At 43.7% G+C, this 27,153-nt stretch overlaps 1 protein-coding gene across 3 annotated transcripts in view; it reads left to right on the forward strand.

Moving 5' to 3' along the window:
* adgrl2a (adhesion G protein-coupled receptor L2a) overlaps positions 1–27,153 on the forward strand; it is a 158,781-nt gene that overhangs the window by 119,083 nt on the left and 12,545 nt on the right. For all 3 annotated transcript variants that reach the window (XM_063013317.1, XM_063013318.1, XM_063013319.1), the window contains exons 9-16: positions 3,723–3,906; positions 5,139–5,261; positions 9,024–9,229; positions 9,866–10,039; positions 11,489–11,698; positions 13,613–13,833; positions 15,752–15,818; positions 22,614–22,705. In XM_063013317.1, coding sequence (XP_062869387.1) covers positions 3,723–3,906; positions 5,139–5,261; positions 9,024–9,229; positions 9,866–10,039; positions 11,489–11,698; positions 13,613–13,833; positions 15,752–15,818; positions 22,614–22,705 — 1,277 coding nt within the window. The remainder of the gene's footprint in view (positions 1–3,722; positions 3,907–5,138; positions 5,262–9,023; positions 9,230–9,865; positions 10,040–11,488; positions 11,699–13,612; positions 13,834–15,751; positions 15,819–22,613; positions 22,706–27,153) is intronic.

Genomic DNA, 27,153 nt, shown 5'->3' on the forward strand with positions numbered 1-27,153 from the left:
AGGATTTCTAGGACCATCTAATAGTGCAAATTAACCACTAAACATGAGACACTTAAAGTTTGAATTTCACAGCAAATTGCATATTGCACGGGGAAAGGCTCATTTCACGGTCCGTGACTACAGACATTGCACATTCTCCTCTTCGGATCTGCTATGCTGCAACATGTGACCGTTTCAGAGGTCAACACAGAAATTTTATTCTAGCAAAGTACACATACTAATCTGAACTGCAGTGTTACGTATTCCTGGAAATGTTTTTAAAGGTTAATAATGCAAAAACAATACAAATATTCACTGCTGATACAAAACTAAGCAAGGTAAACGATTGCAGTTCCTTATAATTCACATTCCACTTGCCGTTCACACGATTCGAAATAATACACCGACAAGGCATAACATTATGACCAGTGAAAGGTGAAGTGAATAACACTGATTATCTCTTCATCACGACACCTGTTAGTGGGTGGGATTTATTAGGCAGCAAGTGAATATTTAATCCTCAAAGGAAAAATGGGCAGACGTAAGGATTTGAGCGAGTCAAATTGTGATGACTAAACGACTGGGTCAGAGCATCTCCAAAACTGCAGCTCTTGTGGGGTGTTCCCGGTCTGCAGTGGTCAGTATCTATCAAAAGTGGCCCAAGAAAGGAACAGTGGTAAACCGGCGACAGGGTCATGGGCGGCCAAATCTCATTGCTGAAGAAGTTAAAGCTGGTTCTGATAGAAAGGTGTCAGAATATACAGTGCATCGCAGTTTGTTGTGTATGGGGCATCAAAAGGGGGACCAACACAATATTGTATAGGTGGTCACAATGTTATGCCTGATCGGTGTATGTAAATAATAAATTACGTCAGACTTAAAACCTTGGACGGATTAGATCAAAATTACCATTTACAAGAGAGATTAAATATTGACATAAGTAAAAGAGAACCTGCTCCTGATCTGTTGAAACAATCGCACGTGTATGTATGACTCCTACTAACATCATGTTAGTAATTACACAACGTTCATCCTCACACGTCAGTCCAGTGGTGCTTTATTGAAAACAATGGGGAAATTGATGGAGCACAACAAGGCAAACAGGTGTGTAGAATGAGCCTGCGGCAATCAGCGAACCCAGCACTGGCAGCAGCAATGCTTTTGCTAGTTTGGCGGCATTATCCGTAATGGCTAGAGGCAGTAGCCCGCAGGTGCAAGTAAGAAGAGTGGTTGCACAGGGGGAATTTAAGGTCGCAGAGCAGATCATAAGGAGCGCATCACAATGCGCTCAGTGTATCTTTAATTTACCATTTATTTATATTTAGATTTAGTAAGTGTAGTGATGAAAAATACTTTAAAAATATATATACTGGTCACTTGTATGAAAACATCTGTAATAACACTAAATGATGTAAAGAGATCCACATGTTGTGGAATTCAGCTCACTCAAAATATGCCAGTCTGAACTCATAAAAATTCAACCTGTCCCTCTTTTTGTGCTCAGTAAAAAGCTTTTAAAGAGTATTATTTGGCTGTCCCTGTATGATTACGGGTCACCACAGGTGATCATTCTGTTCTGCATACCTAGTTCTTGACACAACCCTCTTTATGTTTACCAAGACTATGGACCAGCACTGAGAGCGCACTGACAAATGCATCTCTCCAAAGATAGGCTGTTCGGCCTAGACATAGACAATCATGTCTGATCATGTCTGCGTAGACACCAGACTGGCCAGTAGTAAGAAAGCATATTTTACCACTGTGCCATCTGAGCGCCCTAGTATTCGCTACAATATGGGTGCATAATAATAATAATAATAATAATTACTAGTGTGATTGGCTGTTTTTGTATAATTAGGGGTCACCACAGGTGATCATTCGAGTCTGCATATCTAATTTGGCATAGTTTTACACCAGATGTTCTTCTTGACACAACCCTCCTTATGTTTACCAAGGCTTGGAACCAGCACTGAGAGCGCACTGACGAGTGCACCTCTCCACAGCTTGGCTGTTCGGCCTAGACATAGACAATCATGTCTGATCATGTCTGCGTAGACACCAGACTGGCCAGTAGTAAGCTAGCATAGTTTACCATTGTGCCATCTGAGCGCCCTAGTATAATACTTTCTATTGTGATTGGCTGTTCCTGTATATTTAGGGGTCACCACAGGTGATCATTCTGGTCTGCATATCTAATTTGGCATAGTTTACACCAGATGTCCTTCTGGACACAACCCTCCTTATGTTTACCAAGACTATAGATTGGCACTGAGAGCACACTGACGAGTGCACCTCTCCACAGCTTGGCTGTTCAGCCTAGACATAGACAATCATGTCTGATCATGTCTGATCATGTCTGCGTAGACACCAGACTGGCCAGTAGTAAGCTAGCATAGTTTACCATTGCACCATCTGAGCGCCCTAGTATAATACTTTCTATTGTGATTGGCTGTTCCTGTATTTTTATTATGATGATTATTATTATTATTATTATTATTATTATAGTTATTATGATTGGCTGTTCTTGTATATTTATTATTATTATTATGATTATTATGATTATTATCATTATTATTATTATGATTATTATTATATTTATTATGATTGACTGTTCCTGTATATTTATTATTATTATTATTATTATTATTATTATTATTATATTTATTATGATTGGCCGTTCCTGTATATTTATTATTATTATTATTATTATTATTATTATTATGATTGGCTGTTCCTGTATATTTAGTTCCTTTATATTTAGTGTTCGGCCTAGACATAGATAATCATGTCTGATCATGTCATAGACACCAGACTGGCCAGTAGTAAGCTAGCATATTTTACCATTGCACCATCAAAGCGCCCTAGTATTCGCTACAATATGGGTCCATAATAATAATAATAATTACTAGTGTGATTTGCTATTTCTGTATATGTAGGGGTCACCACAGGTGACCATTCCAGTCTAATTTGGCATAGTTTTTACACCAGATGTCCTTCTTGACACAACCCTTCTTATTTCTACCAAGGCACTGACAAGTGCACCTCTCCACAGCTAGGCTTTTCGGCCTAGACATAGATAATCATGTCTGATCATGTCTGCGTAGACACCAGACTGGCCAGTAGTAAGCTAGCATATTTTACCATTGCACCATATGAGCACCCTAGTATTCGCTACAATATGGGTGCATAATAATCATCATTTTGAGTGTGATTGGTGCATGCAGCTCTATGTCTTATACAGTATTGCTAAAGAGCCATAGTGCAATAATAAAGTTCAGTTGCTGAAGATACAGCACCCACTGATTGACTGACATATTGTATGATTTAGTTGAAATACAGGCCCCTACATTCCAGGACGGACTGTTAGTTTTCTGCACACATGCACAGTGTTTCAGTGCTTTAAGGCAAAGGTACAATCTACAATCTACAAATTAAACACTGGGTATTTATACTGTTCAGTTCAGCTTGACATCTAATATTATCATTTATTTCATTTTTATTTCTGTGCTGGAGAGAAGAGCCAAAACACCAGAAAACTAAATATAATACTATCTTAGAACAATATATAATGACTACAAATCATTTCCAATTTGGGTTGAACTGCTCTTAAATTGGCTGTGCTGTTAAGAACACCAGTTGACAGGGTGGTCAGGGTGGTCAGGGTGTGTTTTGACCTACATCGAGCTTTAGCCTCTGAACTCAATAGTCCTACTCGCTGACAAAACTCTTTTCTTTGTCTGCAGGCGATTGTGGATACGGTCGACAATCTTCTCCGGCCGGAGGCACTGAAGTCCTGGAGAGGCATGAACACCACAGAGCAGACGCACGCCGCCACCATGTTACTGGACACTCTCGAGGAAGGAGCCTTCGTCCTTGCTGACAATCTAATGGAACCGGCGATAGTGAAAGTGCCAGCTAGCAATATAAGTGAGTAATGGCGATAAGAGCGCACTTCCTGTCTATACTACACCCACTTTCTACCACTTACAAAAGGTATTAAAACTCCATCCGTCTTACTTTAGTAATTAAGGGTATTAATTAGTGACACTGTTTTGGTAATAGATCAGCACTGTGGCACAGCAGGTAGTGGCACTCGCATCTCATGTGTTCTGAGTTTGCTCCTCAGCTATGTTTGAATTTCTTTACACCGTGTAGGGTTGTGTAAATCGTTAGTAGGTGGATTTGCTACTTGGATACGTATTCCCTAGGCGGCTATGAGTCTGTCTGAAAACCTAGTGAGCTGCCTTGCTGCCTACTGCCTACCTACGCAGCTGCCTAAGTAGAGAGGATTCTAATTAGACATCAAACATATAAGGCAGATTATTTAGATGCACTAGTTAGACCTCGATTACGATGATTACAGCACCGCAGTTTTCGCTTATAAGCTAATAGAGTTAACCTCAGGCCATTCGAATCAATAGGCTGAGGCGGCACAACCCGCTAGCATGCCAGCTAACGTCTCTCTCTGTGTACCAAAAATTAAATTGTCACTGACAAGTGCAAATTTGCAAAGACATGACACTTTTAGACCCTAATACAAATTAAAAATCAATTATAATTTATTTACATTTGAATTGAACTCTGTTCATTGCTCCCCATTTATCCGGCATATTCGTAATTTTTTGTAAGAGAAGTTGTGCCGCACTGAATGCTGGGATTGCCTTCACTGATAAAGAAGCATCGGATGCTCTCTCGTCATTCAGTCAAATTATTTCTTCGAAATAAGGCATCTTAGTAGACATCACCTGGCAGTTTTGGGTTCCCACTTGTGCCACACTGTGCTCTATGTGATGCCGCCCCGCCCCCAACACTTTACACTGATGGTGTTTAGGTGGCACGGTGATCTCAGGTGGGCAGTGGTAGCTGAGCAGTTAAAGTACAGGACCAGTAACTGGAAGGTCACTGGTTCAAACCCCACATCTGCCAGGTTGCCACTGTTGGCAAGGCGTCTGCTAAATGCTGTAAATGTAAATGATCTGTTACGTTAACCCATCACCATGCTTTTGGGATCTAGACAGACATGATGGCTATGTCTGAGGGGAAGGGATCGCCGTCCTGTGAAACCGGACTCGCCACAACCCTGACCAGGATAAATCGGTTAATAAACACAAATGAAATAAGACACTTTACACTGATCACTTTTTCATCTCTCCATGTAGTTCTTGACGTCTATGTGCTGAGCACAGACGGCCAGGTGCAGGACTTCAAGTTTCCACAGAGCAGCAAGGACGGCGTATCCATCCAGCTGTCTGCCAACACCGTAAAGCTGAACAGTCGGAACGGTAAGCGCACACACACACCTAACCGCACTTCCACTCACCCACCCAGTCTCACTCCCGACAGCAGCGCGAGCAGACGTGTTTATAAAGCACCGGCGGTGTTAAGTGCCTTTGGCTGTAACCATGGCGAAGGTGGTAACCGCCAGTTTGTTGTTTCACTGCGATGTGTGGTCTATAAATCTGAAGTGCCAGTTTGAGCAGAGGTAGCTTTCAAATGCACGATGTGTGTGATTTGTTAGAGGTGCTTGCGTTAAGGTGGTTAAGCCAGATAATAAGTCATTCAGAAACAGCAGGGTGGGTTTATTGTTATGATTGGGTGTCAATGGATTGCTAAAAGCACCGGCTTTCTGGCCATAAGGCTCGCAAAGATTTTCAGTGTATGCTTTTTAGCTGGTGGTAATTAGGAATCAGTGTAGCTACCTAAACCCTTTAATGGTCTCACTAAGAAAATAATGTTTAAAAATGATTTCTTTGAGTTTCTTAGTTTCTTGGGACTACACCAACAACAAACTATTCATTTTTAACTAGTGCACACAGTATTTTTAATGAGCCTCTACCAAACAGTAGATCACAGAAATGATGCCACTCTCATGGATAATATTAAGCTGCAAGCTTCGAGTTGACATATAGGTTAGAAAGGCTCTTTTCTTAAAACCACAGTGTCATCTACCTATACAAACAAGGCCCAAACAAGATTATTTAAATACAGCTTATTGCGGTGCCCAGGTGGCGCGGCGGGATATTCCTCTAGCACACCAGCGCCGAGATCCTGAACTCCACGGTTCGAAACTCGAAAGCGCCATCTAGCGGGTGTAATCGCCAGTGCCTGCAGCAGAGACATTTCTGCTAGGGCGGGATGACCGGACCATGCTGTGTAAGGACACTGATTAGCAGATAGAGAGGGGCATGTGCAGAGTGCACGTGTGAGAAAGGGTTCCTCCAAGGGCTGCGCGCGGGTCGGGGGAGGCGTGAGCAGCAGTATTCACACCTCGACTGCAATCAGGGATCCCCCAGCAGCGGAAGACAAATTGACTACACGCTAAATTGGGAGAGAATGGGAGAAAAAGCATAAATAAAATACTTTTTTTTTGTTGCATTTTCTCCCCTTTTTCTCCCCCTTTAGCGCATCCAATTGCCCAATTTGCATCACGCATCCTCTCTGCCGATCCCTGACCTGACCGAGGAGATCGAAGCCATCCCCGTATGCATCTTGCCACCCACACATCGACGAGTGCGGCGCCACCTAGCGTTGCGTGCGGAGAGACACACCCTAAGAGCACTCCTTCCTCATCTCCGTGTAGGCGCCACTAATCAGCCAGCAGAGGTCGTCACTGCACCATTCTGACAGAGAAAGACCCACTTCCGACCTTAGTCCCGCCCATCTGAACAACAGGCCAATCGTTGTTCATATAGCCGCTCAGCCTCTGTAAGGCAGAGCCGGATTCGATACGACGTACTCGAGATCCAGCTCCGGTTGCAACGTGTGTTTTTACCGCTGCGCCACCTGAGCGGCAAATACAACTTATTTTTACTCAAGTATTTAGACTCATCAAATGGTTGAGCAGACCATTTGAAAGGGTTCATTTGTGGTCTTGGAGTGAATCTCAGAATCAGTATATAAAAATGAATTTGATATTTGCTGATAAATTCAGCATATTGTCCTCATCTTAAAATTCAGCCACAGACAGAATTCGAAACATTGAATCTCACCAAACGACGTTGGCACACCTCACAACTGTCTTTTTCCATTTTCGCCATTGTAGATTATTTTGTAGTTACCTTATGCCAAGTTCACACTACACGACTTTCTGATTTGTCGGGTCGCTGTACAGTTCACACTACACGACTGAATCTCTTGCACTCGGGAGTCTTTCAGTCGGTGTGTATTTCACACTACACGACTGATCGGCGATAGGGGGTTTCACACTACACCGCCTATCACCAACTGGAATCGCAGACGAGCTTCTCTGATCTCCCGAACTACGTTTTTTTTTTTTTTTTTACAAAAACACGTGAGAAGTGACGAGGGGTTTAATGATACCACGTCCAAAAATGCACGTCAACAAGTAGCGAACGATCAAAGTGTTTGTGCGCTGATGTGCAGCGTAAAATCAGAGAGAAAAAATAAATGAATCTGAGTGGATTTGGCAACACGAACAGTATGGATTGTTCTGTAATGAGTTGGAGGTTAATAAATATTTTTGCAATGCAGTGTTGGTGTTATGTTTTATAGAGGATCAAGTCATAAATACTGTAAAACGTGTTTGTGTGCCGATGTATTCTGATATAAACTATATTATCCCCCTGTCCCACCTGTTTACACTCCTCCCCTGCGTTTCCCCTCGGACCGTATCTTTCGTTCTCATTGGCTGTTCGACATAGCACCCACTGCCAGTCGCGCAACTCAGATCAGATATCCGACATGTTAGAAATCTCGATCTGGTCGCCGAGCGCTCCCGAGCCGGCAAATCTAGCGCCGACCGGTCGCCGAGCGAAAATCAGGGCAAAGATCGTGTAGTGTGAACTAGGCATTACAAGTCAGTCCCGCAGAAAAAAAAATGGTTCAGGGACCGGTCTTTATATGAGAATCTTTCCCCGATGCCTGTCGATCCCGTTGCTTGTGCGGTACAGGCAAAGCGCAGCGCAATATGTTTCTTATCCTTCAGGAACATAGCACACCAGCTTATTGATTTCAGACTTATAACACAGCACTGACGCCATCCCTTAGGCAAGACTTCCTAAAGACTTTCGGTCATATTAATAATTCTGGAACAGTGGCTATGACTCGCCCATCTGGGGAGCTTCTGGCTTGCAGCAGCTTTACCTTAAATATTGCAGCCTTGTTTGAAGCTGCTCGTCCCATTGTCCAAAGCTTCACGTTCATATCTAAAATGAATCCTGGACTTTCTGTTTCTTACTTTTATCTTTTACTTCAATGTAACAAGACTATATATATACCGATCAGGCATTACATTATGACTACACTCACTGTCTATTTTATCAGCTCCACTTATCACATAGAAGCACTTTGTAGTTCTACAATTACTGCCTGTAGTCCATCTATTTCTCTACATACTTTTTAAGCCTGCTTTCACTCTGTTCTGCAATGGTCAGGACCCCCCACAGGACCACCACAGAGCAGGTATTATTTAGGTGGTGGATCATTCTCAGCACTGTGTTGTGCTGGTGTGAGTTTTTAAATACCGTGTCCACTCGCTGTCCACTCTATTAGACACTCCTACCTAGTTGGTCCACCTTGTTTATGTAAAGTCAGAGTCGATCGCAGAGATGCTCTATTGCTGCTGTTCGAGTTGGTCATCTTCTAGACCTTCATCAGTGGTCACAGGACGCTGCCCACGGGGCGCTGTTGGCTGGATATTTTTGGTCGGTGGACTATTCTCAGTCCAGCAGTGACAGCTGTGTCTTATCCACTCATACTAGCACAACACACACTAACACACCACCACCATGTCAGTGTCACTGCAGTGCTGAGAAGAGAATGATCCACCACCCAAATAATACCTGCTCTGTAGTGGTCCTGGGAGAGTCCTGACCATTGAAGAACGGCATGAAAGGGGGCTAACAAAGCATGCAGAAAAACAGATGGACTACAGTCAGTAATTGTAGAACTACAAAGTGCTTCTATATGATACGTGGAGCTGATAAAATGGACAGTGTGTGGTTTTAATGTCATGGCTGATCAGTGTATATACACAGTTGTTTCTATATACATGTAATGTAATATAATGTTATTCTAATGTGCAGGTGTTGCCAAGCTGGTTTTCGCTCTATACAAAAACCTGGGCCAGTTTCTAAGCACGGAAAATGCAACGATCAAACTGGCCAGCGAGGCGAACGGCCACAACCTCTCCGTGGCTGTGAACTCTGATGTCATCGCTGCCTCAATCAACAAGGAGTCCAGTCGTGTTTATATAACGGAGCCTGTTATTTTTACCCTGGAACACATCGATGTAAGTGCCGCTTGTAAACACACACACACACACACACACACACACACACACACAAACTAGAAGCGGGAAGGCACATTATAATAGGAGATTGCAGATGTTGTCTCATTTAAAATACCCTGCAAGGTCAGTGAGGAGTTTGTTTAAGCCATTGAACATGAAATTAACTAAGAATGAACTGGTGATTATTTGAGGGTCTTGACGAAATCCTTAATGAATACTAATTCGTTTGTCGACATTAGGATCTAAATGATACAATTTTCCTTTTTTTGATTGGGAAATTAACTCCCAGATTAGCCATACAATGTGGGATGAAATTACCAGAGGACCAATTATCATCTGTCTTTTAAAGTGGTCGGAAGTGCTCCCAGAGGAGCCGCCGTCTGATTTCCCTCTTCTATCAAAGTAATTGTGTGATTTTCACAGACATGCCTTAAAACCATTACACTCCCTATTAGAACCTCATATAATCAATGGGGCCATGCTCAATTTCTCTGTTCCTTAGCAAAGGCATTTGTGTATTTAGTGTTTTTAGGAACAGCAATGTTTTTCAAGCAGATCACAACCACAGATGACGAGTGTGTTATTAATGTGTGCGTCGGTATTAGGAACTAATGATTGATTTTTTTTTTCTGTCAGATGCAACATTACTACAACTCAAACTGCTCTTTTTGGAATTACTCTGAGAGAAGCATGATGGGATACTGGTCTACACAAGGCTGCAAGCTCGTTTCATCCAACAAAACACACACAACCTGCTCGTGCAGCCATCTAACCAATTTTGCAATACTTATGGCTCATCAGGAAGTATTGGTAAGACAGGCATCACTCCATTCACCTTTGCCCTATTCGTCCTAACCGTACACTGACCAGGCTTAACATTATGACCACTGATACCCCTTTTCCACCAAAAAAACCATGGTTCTTGAACCGGTTCTGTTCAGGTTTCTCTGAACCTTGGTGTTCTGTGTTCACCAGTTTTTGAGAACCAAGCCTGCATCATTAACGGTGGGCGTTACATAATGAAAGTTAAGAGTAGTAATATCATGGCGGAGTGTGTGGATTATGTGCGAGCATTTGTGCTGCTGTTACAGATGTTTGTTTTTATGTAAAAAGCATCGATCTAACAATCGGTGATGAGAAGTCGTGACGTGTTTGTCTCAGTTGTTGTTTTCTTTAGTTTATTGACGTGAGAAGCGTTTTGCGCTTCGGTTTCACCGCGACTCTCGGCGCAAATAGCCGGTTTACTCAGCGCTCGACTCGAGCGGTCAAACATCACTAAAGTTCCACAACACGAACATCCATCTGTGTGAAATAAACATCAAATCTACTCTAAAATACAACATGTATCTGTGTTTAACTGGATTTACTTCACGTGTGGTGTTTATGCAGCTCGGGGAGTTGAAAAAGCTTCACGCTTTATTTTTTACGTTAAGCGTGTTTCGTTCTGTCCGGGTCACTTTTATCACGTCATATCACACAGTTCACCTTTTTAAAGGCGCTTTGAAAATATCAGCGGCAAACTGGCTCAAAATGTAATCAGGAGAACTTTAAAAGATAAAAATGCAGCATTAAGCTCCATACGAGAGCCCAGCGGACGCCATTGTTGCTGTCGCTCTGCTGTACAACATGACACGCCCACAGGTGACGTCACGGTTCGGGCTGACAAACCAAGTATTCTGTGGTGCCAGATTGGCCCGCTAGTTCGCTGTCTGGAACCTCTTTTTTTCCGGTGGAAACACGCGGAACCGGTTCAAAGTCGGGCACGGGCTCCATGCCGCGTCGGTGGAAAAGGGGCATGACAGGTGAAGGTAATAACACGGCACCTGTTAGTGGGTGGGGTATATCAGGCAGCAAGTGAACATTTTATCCCTTTATTTAGCGTAAGGATTTGAGCGAGTTTGACAAGGGCCAAATTGCGATGACTGGACGACTGGGTCAGAGCATGTCCAAGACTGCAGCTCTTGTTGAGCGTTCGCGGTCTGCAGTGGTCAGTATCTATGAAGGCTCACTGATGCACGTGGGGAGCGAAGGCTGGGGAGACGAGCTACTGTAGCTCAGACCGCTGAAGAAGTTAATGCTGGTTCTGTTAGAAAGGTGTCAGAATACACAGTGCATCACAGTTGCAGCCCCAACACAATATTAGGAAGGTGGTCATAATGTTATGCCTAGTCTGTGTAAATGCTAAATAAAACAGTACCTGTTAGTGTGCTAGAGCCGGTTAGACGTTACACACTTTCCCTCCATCCTGTCGTCTTCCAGGGTCCAGGCGGCGTGCACAAGCTGCTCCTGACGGTCATCACCCGCGTGGGCATCGTGGTGTCTCTGGTCTGCCTGGCCATGTGCATTTTCACGTTCTGCTTCTTCCGCGGCCTGCAAAGTGACAGGAACACCATCCATAAGAACCTCTGCATCAACCTCTTCATCGCTGAACTCATCTTCCTAATTGGCATCGATATGACAGAATCCAGGGTAGGCTCAGAGATTAAACCATTAATCCGTCCCTGTATGGCTTTTTTTAAACCCTGTTTTTTTTTGTTAGTTACCTCCAGGCTTGTGCGTGTTTGATTAGTTGCTTAGTCATGATTGTGTTTGTTATAATCACTCGTTTAATCCCAATTTACTCTTTAAAGAAGATTAAAAGAGAATGTATGCAATCTGTAAGGACTTTAAAGTCTGAAAAAGAATTAGAGCAGCATCACAGGCATTACTCGTTCTTTCTTGAGACCATTACTGAAGGACTCTCTCCTCCTGATTTCTTTATTCTTAACATGGCCAGATGTTTTATGAAAGCGCTTTATGATTCATGTGCGCGGCTTCACCCCTACAGTCTAGTGCAATCATTGCCAGGTCCCTTAACCCTTGATGCACAAGCTAAGCAAACCCCTTCTAATGCACAACATGGGTCAAAAATGACCCATATTCATCCATTCAAGAATATTTTCATATGCACATTATTCAGTTATTCATGTATTTGCTGTCTTAGCTAATAAAAGCTATCTATACTAGAATATGTAAACAGCTAGCAAGTAAATAGTATTGGACATATTCAAGATTCAAGAGCCAAATCTTTGGTTGTCTTTCAAAAGATCAGTAAATATGTTTTTGACTACAAACACTTACAAATGTCAGTAGTTCCTGTCATATTCCATAGTAAATACATAAGGGTCATTTTTGACCCATGTTGTGCATTAGGAGGGTAGTGATACAAAAATGATTTTTATTAAAAAAGTCAAAAATATAAAACTGAAATAAGGATTTGTGATGATCAAAAACAAGTCGATTGAGGAATTCATGGAAGCTTAAATGACGAAATTAATTCATTGCAAAGATATAGAAAATAAAAACTCAGTCGAGCCACTTTTGACCCAGGTTGTGCATCAAAGGGTTAATGCAGTTCTCTTGCCACTTGTGTTATTTCTGTGCTGGCCGTCGAGAGCTACGACCATCACGCGCCCCCTCGGACACGCACACAATCACAGAATGAGCCGTGCCGCATAGAGTACACAAAAAGCGCGGTGTCAGCGATTCCCGGTCGACCTCCCGCCCCCCAGGCACAGCCGATTGTGCCTGTTTGGACATCCGGCCAGGTCGATAGCACTGCCCGTGATTCAAACTAGAGAGCTCGAGATCTCAACATTGGTGGGCCAGTTCATTAGCCTGCCCACCACCATCTAGCATGCAGCACCCTGCTAGTGATATTAATTAGTCGATTATGCTCTGTGGGGCAGTGGTAGCTCGGTGGTTAAGGTACTGGACTAGCAATCAGAAGGTTGCTGATTCAAGCCCCACAATCAGCAAATTTCCAGTGTTGGACCCCTGAGCAAGGCCTTTAACCCTTAACTGCTTGGGCTGTATATGATAACAGTTGTAAGTCGCTTTGAATGAAAGCATCTGCTAAACGCCAACAAGGTAATGGAAATGGATCCCCAGACTCACTGGGCACAATCCATTGTGGGGCATTAGCCACCCCCCCTCAGACATAGCCAGTCATGTCTGTATGTAGACACCCAACCGGTCTGTAGCACCACTATACAGTACAGTGACAGTATGCTGTCTAGGCACTTGAGGGTTAACAGCCTTGCTCAAGGGCCCAACAGTGGCAAACTGGCAGTGGAGGGGCTTGAACCAGCGATCTTTTGATTACTAGTTTTATACCCTAACCACTAGGCAACAACTACCCCGGGATTTGAACCCTGATCCTAGCATAATTTATCGCTGCGCCATCTAAGCTCTCTACTGAATAATAACCATATAATAAATAATCAAGGGTTATTACTACAGTACAGGTCTGTTCTAACAGGGAATGGAAAAGTAAACGTAGAATGCATTATTTGCTTGTCAGTCACGTCATGTTTGTCACTAACAAATCGGTGTGACTTCCAGATCGGTTGTGCCATCATTGCCGGGATCCTGCATTACTTCTTCCTGTCCTCTTTTGCCTGGATGTGTTTGGAGGGAGTCCAGCTCTACCTTATGCTAGTAGAAGTCTTTGAAAGTGACTATTCAAGAAAGATTTATTACTACATTTCGGGCTACCTGCTTCCCGCCATCGTCGTGGGTGTTTCCGCAGCTGTGGACTACGAGAGTTACGGAACGAAGAACGCGTAAGTCAGAGCCAGAGATTTGATTTTTAATTGTCGTTTTTGTCAATGTTGACGCGCAAAAACACACATGGATGCACGCGCACACTTGAGAGGACACCTGAAGTGACTGTGGTTTTTATCGGCCTGCTAGAGCGTTTGGCTCAAAGAGCCTCCGGCGACCTCCTGTTTGTAAAATACTCTCGAACAAAGACAAGTGCTGCATGGGAAAAGGCTTTTACACAGATTAATGATAGTGTTTTAGCTCAGGCTACACTCATACACACAGGAGGTAGTAACATGTGCACTAATGTGCTTCTAATACAGGATGCGCTGCTTTGCATCAACTGTTTCTGTTCATTTATACAACGATGAGGCATAACATTATGACCACCTGCCTGATATTGTGTTGGTCCCCCTTTTGCTGCCAAAACAGCCCTGCAGCTGTGATGCACTGTGTATTCTGACACCTTTCTATCAGAACCAGCATTAACTTCTTCAGCAGTTTGAGCTACAGTAGCTCGGACCACACGGGCCAGCCTTCGCTCCCCACGTGCATCACTGAGCCTTGGCCGCCCATGACCCTGTCACCGGTTTACCACTGTTCCTCCCTTGGACCACTTTTGATAGATACTGATATATATTTATACCAACCAGGCATAACATTAAAACCACCTTCTCGGTTTTACACTCACTGTCCATTTTATCAGCTCCACTTACCATATAGAAGCACTTTGTCGTTCTACAATTACTGACTGTAGTCCATCTGTTTCTCTGCATGCTTTGTTAGCCTCCTTTCATGCTGTTCTTCAATGGTCAGGACCCCCACAGGACCACCACAGAGCAGGTATTATTTAGGTGGTGGATCATTCTCAGCACTGCAGTGACACTAACATGGTGGTGTGTTAGTGTGTGTTGTACTGGTATGAGTGGATCGGACACAGCAGTGCTGCTGGAGTTTTGAAATACCGTGTCCACTCACTGTCCACTCTATTAGACACTCCTACCTAGTTGGTCCACCTTGTAGATGTAAAGTCAGAGACGATCGCTCATCAATTGCTGCTGTTCGAGTCGGTCATCTTCTAGACCTTCATCAGTGGTCACAGGACGCTGCCCACGGGGCGCTGTTGGCTGGATGTTTTTGGTTGGTGGACGATTCTCAGTCCAGCAGTGACATTGAGGTGTTTAAAAACTGCCATCAGCATTGCCGTGTCTTTCCCACTCATACCAGCACAACACACACTAACACACCACCACCATGTCAGTGTCACTGCAGTGCTGAGAATGATCCACCATCTAAATAAGACCTGCTTTGTGGTGGTCCTGTGGGGTCCTGACCATTGAAGAACAGCATGGAAGGGGGCTAACAAAGCATGCAGAGAAACAGATGGACTACAGTCAGTAATTGTAGAACTACAAAGTGCTTCTATATGGTAAGTGGAGCTGATAAAATGGGGCATGTACACGGACACAACTACATCTAAGAGTTTGAGCCAAACAATACAATATGCAATGCAATAAATATGAAGGACAGACCCAACAAAATCAAGGCTTTCGGTTTGAACATGTCTAAACGTCCTGTAGCACTGTAGGCTATAATGTCTGTGTGTAATGTCTTCTGTGGTTTCTATTAGCACAGTGTAAGTTTGCACTAATTTATGTAATCAATATTTCCTGCCGGAGGTCACAGACAAGAGCACCTAGATACTTTTACAGACAATTACCATCTCTGAGCTGCATTTAACAGTAATGTATATACTGGCCTGCCAAGCCTACAACATCGTAATGCGATCCACACACCAGATGCTTCGCTGCTTAAGTTAGAAACAGCGATCCGTCTCAGAATTTTTCTGGACACTGTTTTCTAAATCAATGCACATCTCTCTTTTTTCTAATCAGACCTGAGCCGATTCTAAACATGAAATATTCTGATTCTCCGCAGGTGCTGGCTGAGAGTGGATAACCACTTCATTTGGAGTTTTATTGGACCCGTTACCTTTATCATCATGGTATGTTCATTTTCATTCTTGGCTCCGTGCGTTTGTGCATGGGGGGGGGAATAAAAGAACCCGGCCCCCAGAACTGGCCCGGATGGTATGCCTGGTGGTTTAAGCTGGTAATTGACTTCTCCAGGCCAAGGACAGATGCTGCGACAAGAAGCGTTGAACATTAAGCCAGACTGCCTTTGTTGTATCCCTGGCTTGATTTAGCTGATTGTAGCCTTTCGATCTGTGCCCAGATCAGTTCGGTCTCAGCAAGCCCAGTCAATGCAGCCCGCCATAGGAGTCAGCTTTGAATAGCTGACATTAAAGCTCAGAATAATGTTTGTGTTGTGAATAACTGCACTGTGATTATAAAAGGTTTTTTTTTTAGTACGGCTCAAAAATACAATGCAACCCTTGCCTTGAAAGTTCCCAACATGCTAGTGAGCGACTCATATTAAAAGATCTTTTCTTTTTTTTTCCTCTAACGGGACTTTTTAAAGAAGAACCTCATAAAAAACAAGGCTGTATGTCTAGAGGATGTTGTTGGAAACGTGTATATACGTACCGCGGCGTTTTATTTCTGACACAGCTGCCATTCAAGTATGCAATTATTTACTGCTTCTGACCTTACCACCTCCAAGGAGACTGTTGATGCACTGAAGCAAATGCCTCAGGGATTGTAGAAATAAAAGGAAATAGAAAACGAATGACAGAAGGAAGCAGGAAAAACAAGAGTTGTATTTACAGGCGTTGCCTGTGTTGTTGGTCATTCGTTCACTGTCTGATTTAGCACCGCTTTATCTTGATCGGGGTCGCGGCAGGTCCGAATCACCGTGCGAAGGCAGGAAACACCCCAGACAGACACACACACCCTCACCCAGGGCAATTTTTAGTAGCTCCAATTGGTCAGACCGCACATCTTTGGATATGTGGGCGGGAACCGGAGAACCCGGAGGAAACCCACACAGACACAACGAGAGGTTTCCCAGCTAGGGAATTGACCCCAGGCCCTTCTTGTTGTCGGGCAACAGTGCTACCCACTGCACCACCTCGCCGCCCGTATCGATTCACCCTTTTTAATTTGGTTCATGGCTAAGTGGGTAGGACTGTCGCCTCACAGCAAGAAGGTCCTGGGTTCGATCCCCAGGCGGGGTCGGGGCGGTCCGGGTCTTTTCTGTGCGGAGTTTGCATGTTCTCCCTGTCTCTGGGAGCTCCGGTTTCCTCCCACAGTCCAAAAACGTGCAGTCAGGTTAATTGGAGACACTGAATTGTGCTATAGGGGAATTGGTGTGTGTGTATGTATGTGTGTCCGCCCTGCGATGGACTGGCACCTCGTCCAGGGTGTTACTGTGTGCCTTGCACCCATTGAAAAGCAGCACCCCACGACCCTGATTGAATAAGTGGTTAAGACAGTGAGTGAGTGAGTGAGTGAGTGAGGGATTTGAGCAGGTCCGAATCACTGGCCGAAAGGCAGGAAACACCCCACACACACACCCACACTCTGGGCAATTTTTAGTAGCTCAAGTCTTTGGATATGTGTGAGGAAACCAGACAGCCCGGAGGAAAGCCCACACAGACACAAACAGAGTAAAGGACTTTGGCTTAACTGGTTTCCCAGCTAGGGAATTGACCCAAGGCCCTTCTTGTTGTCAGGCAACAGTGCTACCCACTGCACCACCTCGCCGCCCGTATCGATTCACCCTTTCTAATCTCGGTTCACGGCGTGTAAGAAGCCACAAAGCCCGTCATCCTGAAAATTAAGACGGGAGGAAAAGAAGATGGAAAAATGTTTGGCCAGGGCCAAGTTTATTATCTGCAGACAACATGACCTTCTCGAACGCTGTCAAATGTGGAGATTACGGTAATGGAAAGCGCCGTTTGTCTTACAGTAGCGGGGGAGACTCGGGGTTGGGATGCAGAGCACACACCGAGAGTTATCAGACGTCGACAAGGAAAACGTGGCAGCCGGTGCTGAACTGAAGAATAAGTTCCACTAACAAGTCGCAGATAAAAAAAATAAGAGTTACGACGAGTTGAAAGCTCCCGTATTTAGTCACCTCTAGCCATCTGAAACCACACGCCAGTTTGATGTATGTTTCGTAGCAGCTCTGATTAACAGATTCCATGTTCTAGTCATGTGCAACACTAGACCCGTAACCTTTTACAAAGCTGATTTATTGTTAGCCATAACATTAAAACCACCTACTCGTTTCTACACTCACTGTCCATTTTATCAGCTCCACTTACCATATAGGAGCACTTTGTAGTTCTACAATTACTGACTGTAGTCCGTCTGTTTCTCTGCATGCTTTGTTAGCCCCATTTCATGCTGTTCTTCAATGGTCAGGACCCCCCACAGGACCACTACAGAACAGAGCAGGTATCATTTAGGTGGTGGGTCATTCTCAGCACTGCAGTGACACTGACATGGTGGTGGTGTGTTAGTGTGTGTTGTGTTTGTATGAGTGGATAAGATAAAGCAATGCTGATGTAGTTTTTAAACACTTCACTGTCACTGCTGGACTGAGAATAGCCCACCAACCAAAAATATCCAGCCAACAGCGCCCTGTGTGCAGCGTCCTGTGACCACTGATGAAGGTCTAGAAGATGACCAACTCAAACAGCAGCAATAGATGAGCGATCGTCTCTGACTTTACATCTACGAGGTGGACCAACTAGGTAGGGGTGTTCAGCAGCGCTGCTGTGTCTGATCCACTCATACCAGCACAACACACACTAACACACCACCACCATGTCAGTGTCACTGCAGTGCTGAGAATGATTCACCACCTAAATAATACCTGCTCTGTGGTGGTCCTGTGGGGGTCCTGATCATTAAAGAACAGGGTGAAAACAGGGTAAAAAGATATGTAGAGAAACAGATGGACTCCAGTCAGTAATTGTAGAACTACAAAGTGCTTCTACATGGTAAGCGGAGCTGGTAAAATGGACAGTGAGTGGAAACAAGGAGGTGGTTTTAATGTTATGGCTGATCGGTGTAGTTCTCAAGGCACCGTAGCTGCCCAATGGCTGCAAGTTTTTCCCTATACCTTAACACACTAAGTTCCTGCTAATAGAAATATAGGTTCTCAGCAAATTGGCTTTGTCCTTGTCAGTAGGAAAAGACGTGTAAACAAGAGACAGAATCTCATTATTCAGTGTGCTACATTTTTGATACAGTTCTGCTGAATCAACCACTAAACGCCAAAAAAAACCCCTCTCTATTTTTTCCTCTATAAAAGCGGTAGCTCCTGAAAGCATCCAGAGGTTGCCCAGCACAGGGTCACGGAGCGGCATTAGCTCCATGAAAAGAAGAACATGGAAGTAATGAGTGGTCTCGAGGCATCAGATCATGACGCGTCACGAGCGGTTTGCATCACCCGGACAGCTCCATCTGCACCTTTAATATTTCATCCGGTTCACGCCGAGTTCAGCGGGCACACGCTTCGACTCCCACAGCGCGGTAAAAAGCTTTCCGCCGAACAGCGCTCAGGGTCGTCTGTACGTACGGAGCGGAGAGAGAAAGAGAATACGGGAGGCTAAGTCAGGAACAGCTTTTTACAAAGATAGCAAAAGCCCAAGGGAGGGCAGCAAGGAAAGCGAGTCGGTGGAGCAGTAGCCTGGGAGGGGCACGAGTGTGCGTTTGCCTCGCTCCCCACAGACACGCGCGCACACACTTCGTCCTCGCCTGTCTCATCAGATCCGTGTCACCACTCCAGGCTGCGGTTGAGTGTATGAAGGGCATTTAAGAACACCGAAGTCATGCCAGTTCCACTGGCAAACACAGCCTCACGGCAGCATCACTCCTGTCTGCCTCTACACACGTTGCCCTTGTGTTATCCTCCTGTTCAGTGTCTCATTGGCATTTTTTCCATGGCTTGTCACTGACTGGTGTGTAACTGGGTCTAACACTGGTGTGAGACATTGATTACCAGTTTTTAAGCACACAAAACGATTGGATTGTGTGGCATAGGAACATCGCTGTACAGACACATAAGCTTTAACCCTTTAATATTCTGCTCAAGCATAGTGGTTAAGGTATTGGACTAGTAATCAGAAGGTCACTGGTTCAAGCCCCACCACTGCTAGGTTGCTGCTGTTGTGCCCTTGAGCAAGGCCCTTAACCCTCATTTGCTTAGACTGTATACAGTCACAGTATATACAGCTGGACGCATATTGCAGATTGCAGCTGACTGTGCCACTGAGCGCCAAGCTTAAAAACAATACACAACATTGACTGGCAGTCACATTCATTCACTCACTCACTCACTTTCTTATCCGCTTATCCAATCAGTGTCACGGAGGGTTGCTGGAGCCTATCCCAGCTTTTTCAATGGGCGCAAGGCACACAGTAACACCCTAGACGGGGCACCAGTCCATCGCAGAGCACACACACACGCTCATACACACACCCATTCACCTATAGGGCAAATTCAGTATCTCCAATTAACCTGCCTGCATGTTTTTGGACTGTCAAAGGAAACCCACACACGGGGAGAACATGCAAACTCTGCACAGAAAGGACCCCGACCGTCCCACCTGGGGATCAAACCCAGGACCTTCTTGCTGTGAGGCTGCTTCTGAACTCCTCGGTTTGAAACTCGGCGTTGCCACCGGTCGGCTGGGCGCCATCTAGTCATATAATCGGCAGTGCCTGCAGCAGACACTGATTGGCTACTGTTTCTGCTAGGGCGGGATGACCGGACTATGTGGGTATGGTCTTCATATGCTGTGTAAGGACCCTGATTAGCAGATGCATGGGTGAAAAAGGGTTCCGCTAAGGGCTGCGCTCAGGTCGGAGAAGGCGTGAGCAGCAAGATACCCACCTCGACTGCAATCAGGGATCCCCCAGCAGCAGGATTAGGGAACTCGCTATATAAATTGCAAACCTGTCCTACCTATTTCACAGCTCACTAATCGTCATGTTTTATTGTCTCTTACAATATGATGCTAGTTTTAAGGTTGAATGAAACGCTTCAGGGTTTTGTTAATTGTTGAGAATCAGTTTCTCTTCTCAATGTCCCCATGATTCTATGCTGCTTTCTATGTCATATTAGTTTCTCCTTGGCAGTGCTTTAAAATAGTCAATAGCAAACTTGGTTCCCATTTGACAGAACAAGATGCCCACCATACTATTTCATTTATCTTAAGCAACCACTGTCTCCTGATCAGGGTCACAATGGGTGTAAAGATGCCCAAAAACCCTGGACACAAAGCTTATCCATTGCAGGACATCACTCAACCACACACACACACACACACACACACTCGTTCACTTACACCTAGAAGCAATTTGTCTACCTACCAGCATGTTTTGGGAGATGGGGGCGATCCAGATTAATAGAAAGAAAACATGGACATCGTATGAGGGTGTCAGACTCACTAACAATTGAAGAATGAACCCAGATTCCCAGGACACTGCAGTGTGAAAGCTATACTACCTGTCATTTTAATTAAATAAAATAGATTTGTACATCGGGTGTTCGGCTGGTGCAGCAGTGCTTACCCACTACCCATGGGTTCAGGGTTCGAATCCCCAGCGGTGCTGTCATCTACACCGGTCAGCCATAACATTAAAACCACCTCCTTGTTTCTACACTCGTTCTCTATTTTATCAGCTCCACTTACCATATAAAAGCACTTTGTAGTTCTACAATTATTGACTGTCATCCATCTGTTTCTCTACATACTTTTTTTTACCTGCTTTCACCTTGTTCTTCAATGGTCAGGACCACTACAGAGCAGATATTATTTAGGTGGTGGATCATTCTCAGCACTGCAGTGACACTGACATGGTGGTGGTGTGTTAGTGTGTGTTGTGCTGGTATGAGTGGATAAGACACAGCAGCGCTGCTGGAGTTTTTAAGTACCGTGTCCACTCACTGTCCACTCCATGAGACACTCCTACCTAGTTGGTTCACCTTGTAGATGTAAAGTCAGAGACGATCGCTCATCTACTGCTGCTGTTTGAGTCGGTCATCTTCTAGACCTTCATCAGTGGTCACAGGACGCTGCCCACAGGGCGCTGTTGGCTGGATATATTTGGTTGGTGGACTATTCTCAGTCCAGCAGTGACAGTGAGGGGTTTAAAAACTCCAGCAGCATTGCTGTGTCTGATCCACTCATACCAGCACAACACACACTGACACTGCAGTGCTGAGAATGATCCACCACCTAAATAACACCTACTCTGTGGGGGTCCTGACCATTAAAGAACAGCATGAAACAGAACTACAAAGTGCTTCTATATGGTAAGTGAGTGTAGAAACAAGGAGGTGGTTTTAATGTTAAGGCTGATCAGTGTATATGCAGACAAATTGGACCAATTATGGTAAAACGAGAAAATTATAACGATGACGATGATATTTGTACATCTGTGATGGATTAGTGTCTGGATTAGTGTCTAATACTGCATTGCTCATAGTAATTCCTGCAAAGCCAGACCTGGCACAACCCTGACCAGGATAAAGCAGTGATAAAACATACAAAATTAAATTATTTATTTTATTATTCTTGTGTTGTTTTTTTTGCTAACGTTGGCCCAGTTTACCTGAATTCACAATGTGATATTGGTGTTTGAGTACAGTATGTGTATTATTCAGCACTACTCTGCATTGTACACCCTTTGTGCTTTTGATTTTACCAGTACCTGTGTTCATCCTGCAGCATGCTGGATTGTGTTTTGTTGTTGTTTTACATTTTTCATGCCTTAATTAATATAAAATGACCGAGAAGTTGGCTCGTCTTCTCTGCTTTCCAACTCGGTCTGATTTATTGACGCAGGCATTCTATTTACACACAATTTACTGTTCTCAACAGCTTAATCTCATCTTCCTGGTCATCACAATGTACAAAATGGTGAAGCACTCTACTTCATTGAAACCAGACTCCAGCAGGTTGGAAAACATCAAGTAAGTCAAGCTGTTCATTCACATGTGGTTCTTAACATGTAGTTTCTCACATAGCACATAGACAGGAAACGAGCTAGTACGAAGCAGGAAAGAAAATCGTATGAAATGCCAGTTATATCATGCCAACATGATTTGTTCTTAGCCTCCACTGTTAAACTGATTACAGAATAATTGGCGCACCCCCTTGCATTCGGAGTCTCCTAAATTTTGGGAGAGCTGTGTGTCTGTGCAGCAGGGTGAAGCAGGTTAAAAGAGAATAATAGCGTTTATTAGCAGAAAACTGAGAATGGGTGCTAAGTTCTGCCTGCTTAATGATCCTGGAAATAAGAATGTTGTTAAAATGCGATAATAAAGGGCATTTCAAATGTCTGGATGGTAATTATTTGTATTTTTTAATGCCTAAAATATTTGGGGGGAAATACTGTTATGATTTGAAAATCTGTTTGGAACATTTAGGTTAGGATTGAACACGAGAGGCAATTATTATTAAATCATAAAAGACATAAAAAAGAGGCTATTATTTTTCACTATGTAAATTCGGTCCACATGTTACTGGTTTGCTAATGGGAAAGGATGGGTTTATGTATTATTGAGGCATTTCCAGTTCATTAAATCTGGATTTTTCCTTTTTATAAGGAGAACTATAGATGTGCTTTATTGCTTTTTCTTTTGTCTAATCACATTTCTGAGAAACCGCCATGTCAAGCTCTATAGCTGGATATTAAAATGTGTTTTTGTACGACTAATATGATAAATATTACAGTATTTTAATAAGACTCATTTACGGTGTGGGAATTCATAGGGGTAGTTTTTATTGAAATCCTGAAACAGGAAACAATATAAAGAAATGAAATCACATAAATATAAAAACTGGGGCTCTTGGGAGCCTAGTAAAGCTGGGATCAAGAGTTTGAATCCCCAGCGGTGCTATCGGCCATTCTGGAAATTCCTAGCTATGCGGAGAGGGTGGATAAAGCATATAAGCATATAAATGCCATTTAATAACATTTATATACAGTCATGTGAAAAAGTTAGGACACCCCATGAGAGCCTTTGTCTTTTTGAAAATATGTAAACCTATGAACATTTGAGCTTCATTTGAACAGTACTGAGACATTTATTACTACTTAAAATGTCTAAAATTAGAATTAGAATCAGCTGCAATGATTAGACCATCGTTAGAGGACACTGGAGTTTTATTAAACCTCAGACATTAGTTTGGTTTGCTCTTGATTGTTAAAGTGAGTGTTATCACCATGGTGAGATCTAAAGAGCTCTCTGAGGCCTTCAGAAATAAGGTTGTACATGCATATGAGTCTGGGAAGGGATTTAAAACAATCTCAAAACAATTAGAAATCAGCCGTTCCACTGTCCGGAAAATAATTTACAAGTGGAGAACATTTAAAACAACTGGCAACATGATCAGGTCAGGCCGTCCTAGCAAGTTCAGTCCAAGAGCAGACCACAAGATACTTAAAGAAGTCTCCAATAATCCTACAATGTCATCACGGGACCTACAGGTCGCTCTTGCCACAGTTGATGTCAAGGTATATGCGTCTGTCATCAGACAGAGACTGCACAAGTTTGATTTTCATGGGAGGTCTGCAAGGAGAAAAAACATCAGGGCAAGACTAAAGTTTGCCAGTGAACACCTAGACAAATACCAGGACTTCTGGAACAATGTGATTTGGACAGATGAATCCAAAGTTGAATTATTTCGGCACAGTAACAGAAGACATGTTTGGTGCAAACCAACACAGCATTTGAGCACAAGAACCTCATACCAACTGTGAAGCATGGAGGTGGAAATGTCATGGTTTGGGGCTGCTTTGCAGCAGTGCATGGCAAGCTCTCCATTATAGAATCCATGATGAATTCTTCACTGTATCAGAGCATGCTTGAGGAAAATGTAAGACCATCTGTCTTAAAACTGATTTAAAGCTGAAGCGGAGGTGGACCATGCAGCATAACAACGACCCAAAACATTCCAGTAAATCCACCCAGGAGTTCTGGAATGGCCAAGTCAAAGCCCGGGTCTTAATCCTATTGAGATGCTGTGGGGGTGATTTGAAACGGGCTGTGCATGCAAGAAACCCCTCAAACCTCACACAGCTGAAGAAATTCTGCATGGAGGAGAGGGGAACACTTTCTCCCAGTCGATGTCAGAGACTGGTAGATGGGTATAGGAAATGTCTGATTGAGGTTATTTCAGCCAAAGGGGGAAACACCAGCTATTAGGGCATAGTGTGTCCTAACTTTTTCCTCACAATCAATTTCCATAAGGAAGCTCAAATGTTCATATGTTTAAATATGTTCAAAAAGACAAATGTTCTCATGGGGTGTCCTAACTTTTTCACATGACTGTGTGTGTGTGTGGAGGGGTTGTTTTAATCAAGCTTAAAGGGCTGAGAATTGTAGCCGTGCCAACATGGCATGGGAAGGAGTATTTGCACGTTGCACACGGAGAGAGCTAATCTATGGCATCTCCTTCTCTTCTCTTCTTTTCTCTTCTCGTTTTCCACATCTCTCCCTGTCTGTCTCTCTCTATCTTCTAACCCAAACCAGTAATTATCGCGTTTGTGATGGCTACTATAATACCGATTTGCCTGGGTAAGCTTTCACCATATATATATATTTAGATATATCACATTCTTTGATGAGTACTCATACGATTTTAGTATTACTGTCAATTTTTCATAGCGGAAAAGTACCGGCACATTTCCAGTCGAGCTTCACTAGACGTCGCTCTGCATTTTTATGTTGGTCATGTGGTCGAGTTCAGATACGTACATGAAAAAAAAAACGTTCACATTATCATGCATTAGAAAAGCCAATATTATTGCGAATCTTCATCACAATACTGCTCTTGTATGATGCCCGATGCTAGAACACATGTTCCACATTAGTACAGTATCCTATTCTACGTAAGTGAATTGGCTCAGCACATTTTCCAACCTCATCATCATTTTCACATACTAATAATAATGAATACCATCTTTCCTCCCACCCTGCCAGCATCATCTGGTTACTTCTAGGGATGCATCAATACCATTTTTTCCCAACCAAGTACAAGTACATGTATTTTTGTACTTGCCGATACCGATACCAATACCTATTTAGAATGATGGAGTTAGTGAGTCAATGGAGTTAATGAGTTGGAGGTTAATAAATAATTTTGCAATGTTGATGTTTTGTTGTTATGTTTTGTAGAGAACGATCAGGTCAGAAATACTGTAAAACGTGTGTGTGTGCCGGTGTATTCTGAAATAAACTATATTATCCCCCTGTCCCACCTGTTTACACTCCTCTCCTGCGTTTCCCCTCACACCGTATCCTGCGTTCTCATTGGCTGTTCGACATGTCACTCATTCCCAGTCGCACATCTCAGATCAGATATCTGACGTGCTAGAAAACTCGATCCGGTCGGCGAGCGCTCGGCGAGTTGTTGAATAGTTCACACTTAGCGATCGAGAGCCGAGTTTTGATCGCCGAGCGAACGCCGAGTTGCTCCCGAGCCGGCAAATCTAGCGCCGACCAGTCGCCGAGCGAAAATCAGGGCAAAAATCGTGTAGTGTGAACCAGGCATAACGCAGCAACGTGCACTAGGCACACGGTATCGGATGTTTAGTATCGGAGCCTCGTTTGCGAGTACGCATACAAGTTAATGGGCGCGGTATCGGGCTAATACCCGATACCAGTATCGGTACTCATGCATCTCTAGTTACTTCTGTACTAATGCCAGCTTCTGAGCTTTTTTTTTTTTTGTCTCTTTCTTTCTGTTTGAACTGGACTGCACGTTAATCGAACTTTGATCTGTCTGACCTGTTGTCTCTCTCCTCTGCTCACCATGCTCTCTAGCTATGAAGATAATAAACCATTTATCAAGTAAGACCGCCAGCTAGACGTTCCATTCTCAGCCTCGTAGTTACCCTTTCATCACTCTACCACTCTCGTCAGTCTCGCTCTGACCTTCCAGCTCCCTCACGCTCTCTCGAAAGCACCCATCCTCCACGTTCATCATTGCTCTTATCTGTCAGCGATGGTGTCTGAAGGCTCTCTTGAATCTTCACACACCACCCATCTTTTTTTTTCTTTCTTTTTTTTTTGAGTTCTTTTTTATCCTGTCCTCTAACTCTATCTCTTCGGTTCCTTAGCTAGCCGAGATGTGTTGTCAGCGCCTTCTCAAGTCTAATGGACCTATTGGAAATGATTGCCGTTCTCAAGTGCAATATTTCTTCACTTCTTTCAAATGGAGCCCAAATTACAAATTTCTTTACCTAGCATTGTATGATGCACTAAACTAGAACATATATACTGATCAGCCATGACATTAAAACCACCTCCTTGTTTCTACACTCACTGTCCGTTTAATCAGCTTCTACAATTACTGACTGTAGTCCAGGACCACCACGGAGTAGGTATTATTTAGGTGGTGGGTCATTCTCAGC

Source organism: Trichomycterus rosablanca, chromosome 17, assembly GCF_030014385.1.
Source record: "Trichomycterus rosablanca isolate fTriRos1 chromosome 17, fTriRos1.hap1, whole genome shotgun sequence".
Classification (NCBI taxonomy): Eukaryota; Metazoa; Chordata; class Actinopteri; order Siluriformes; family Trichomycteridae; genus Trichomycterus; species Trichomycterus rosablanca.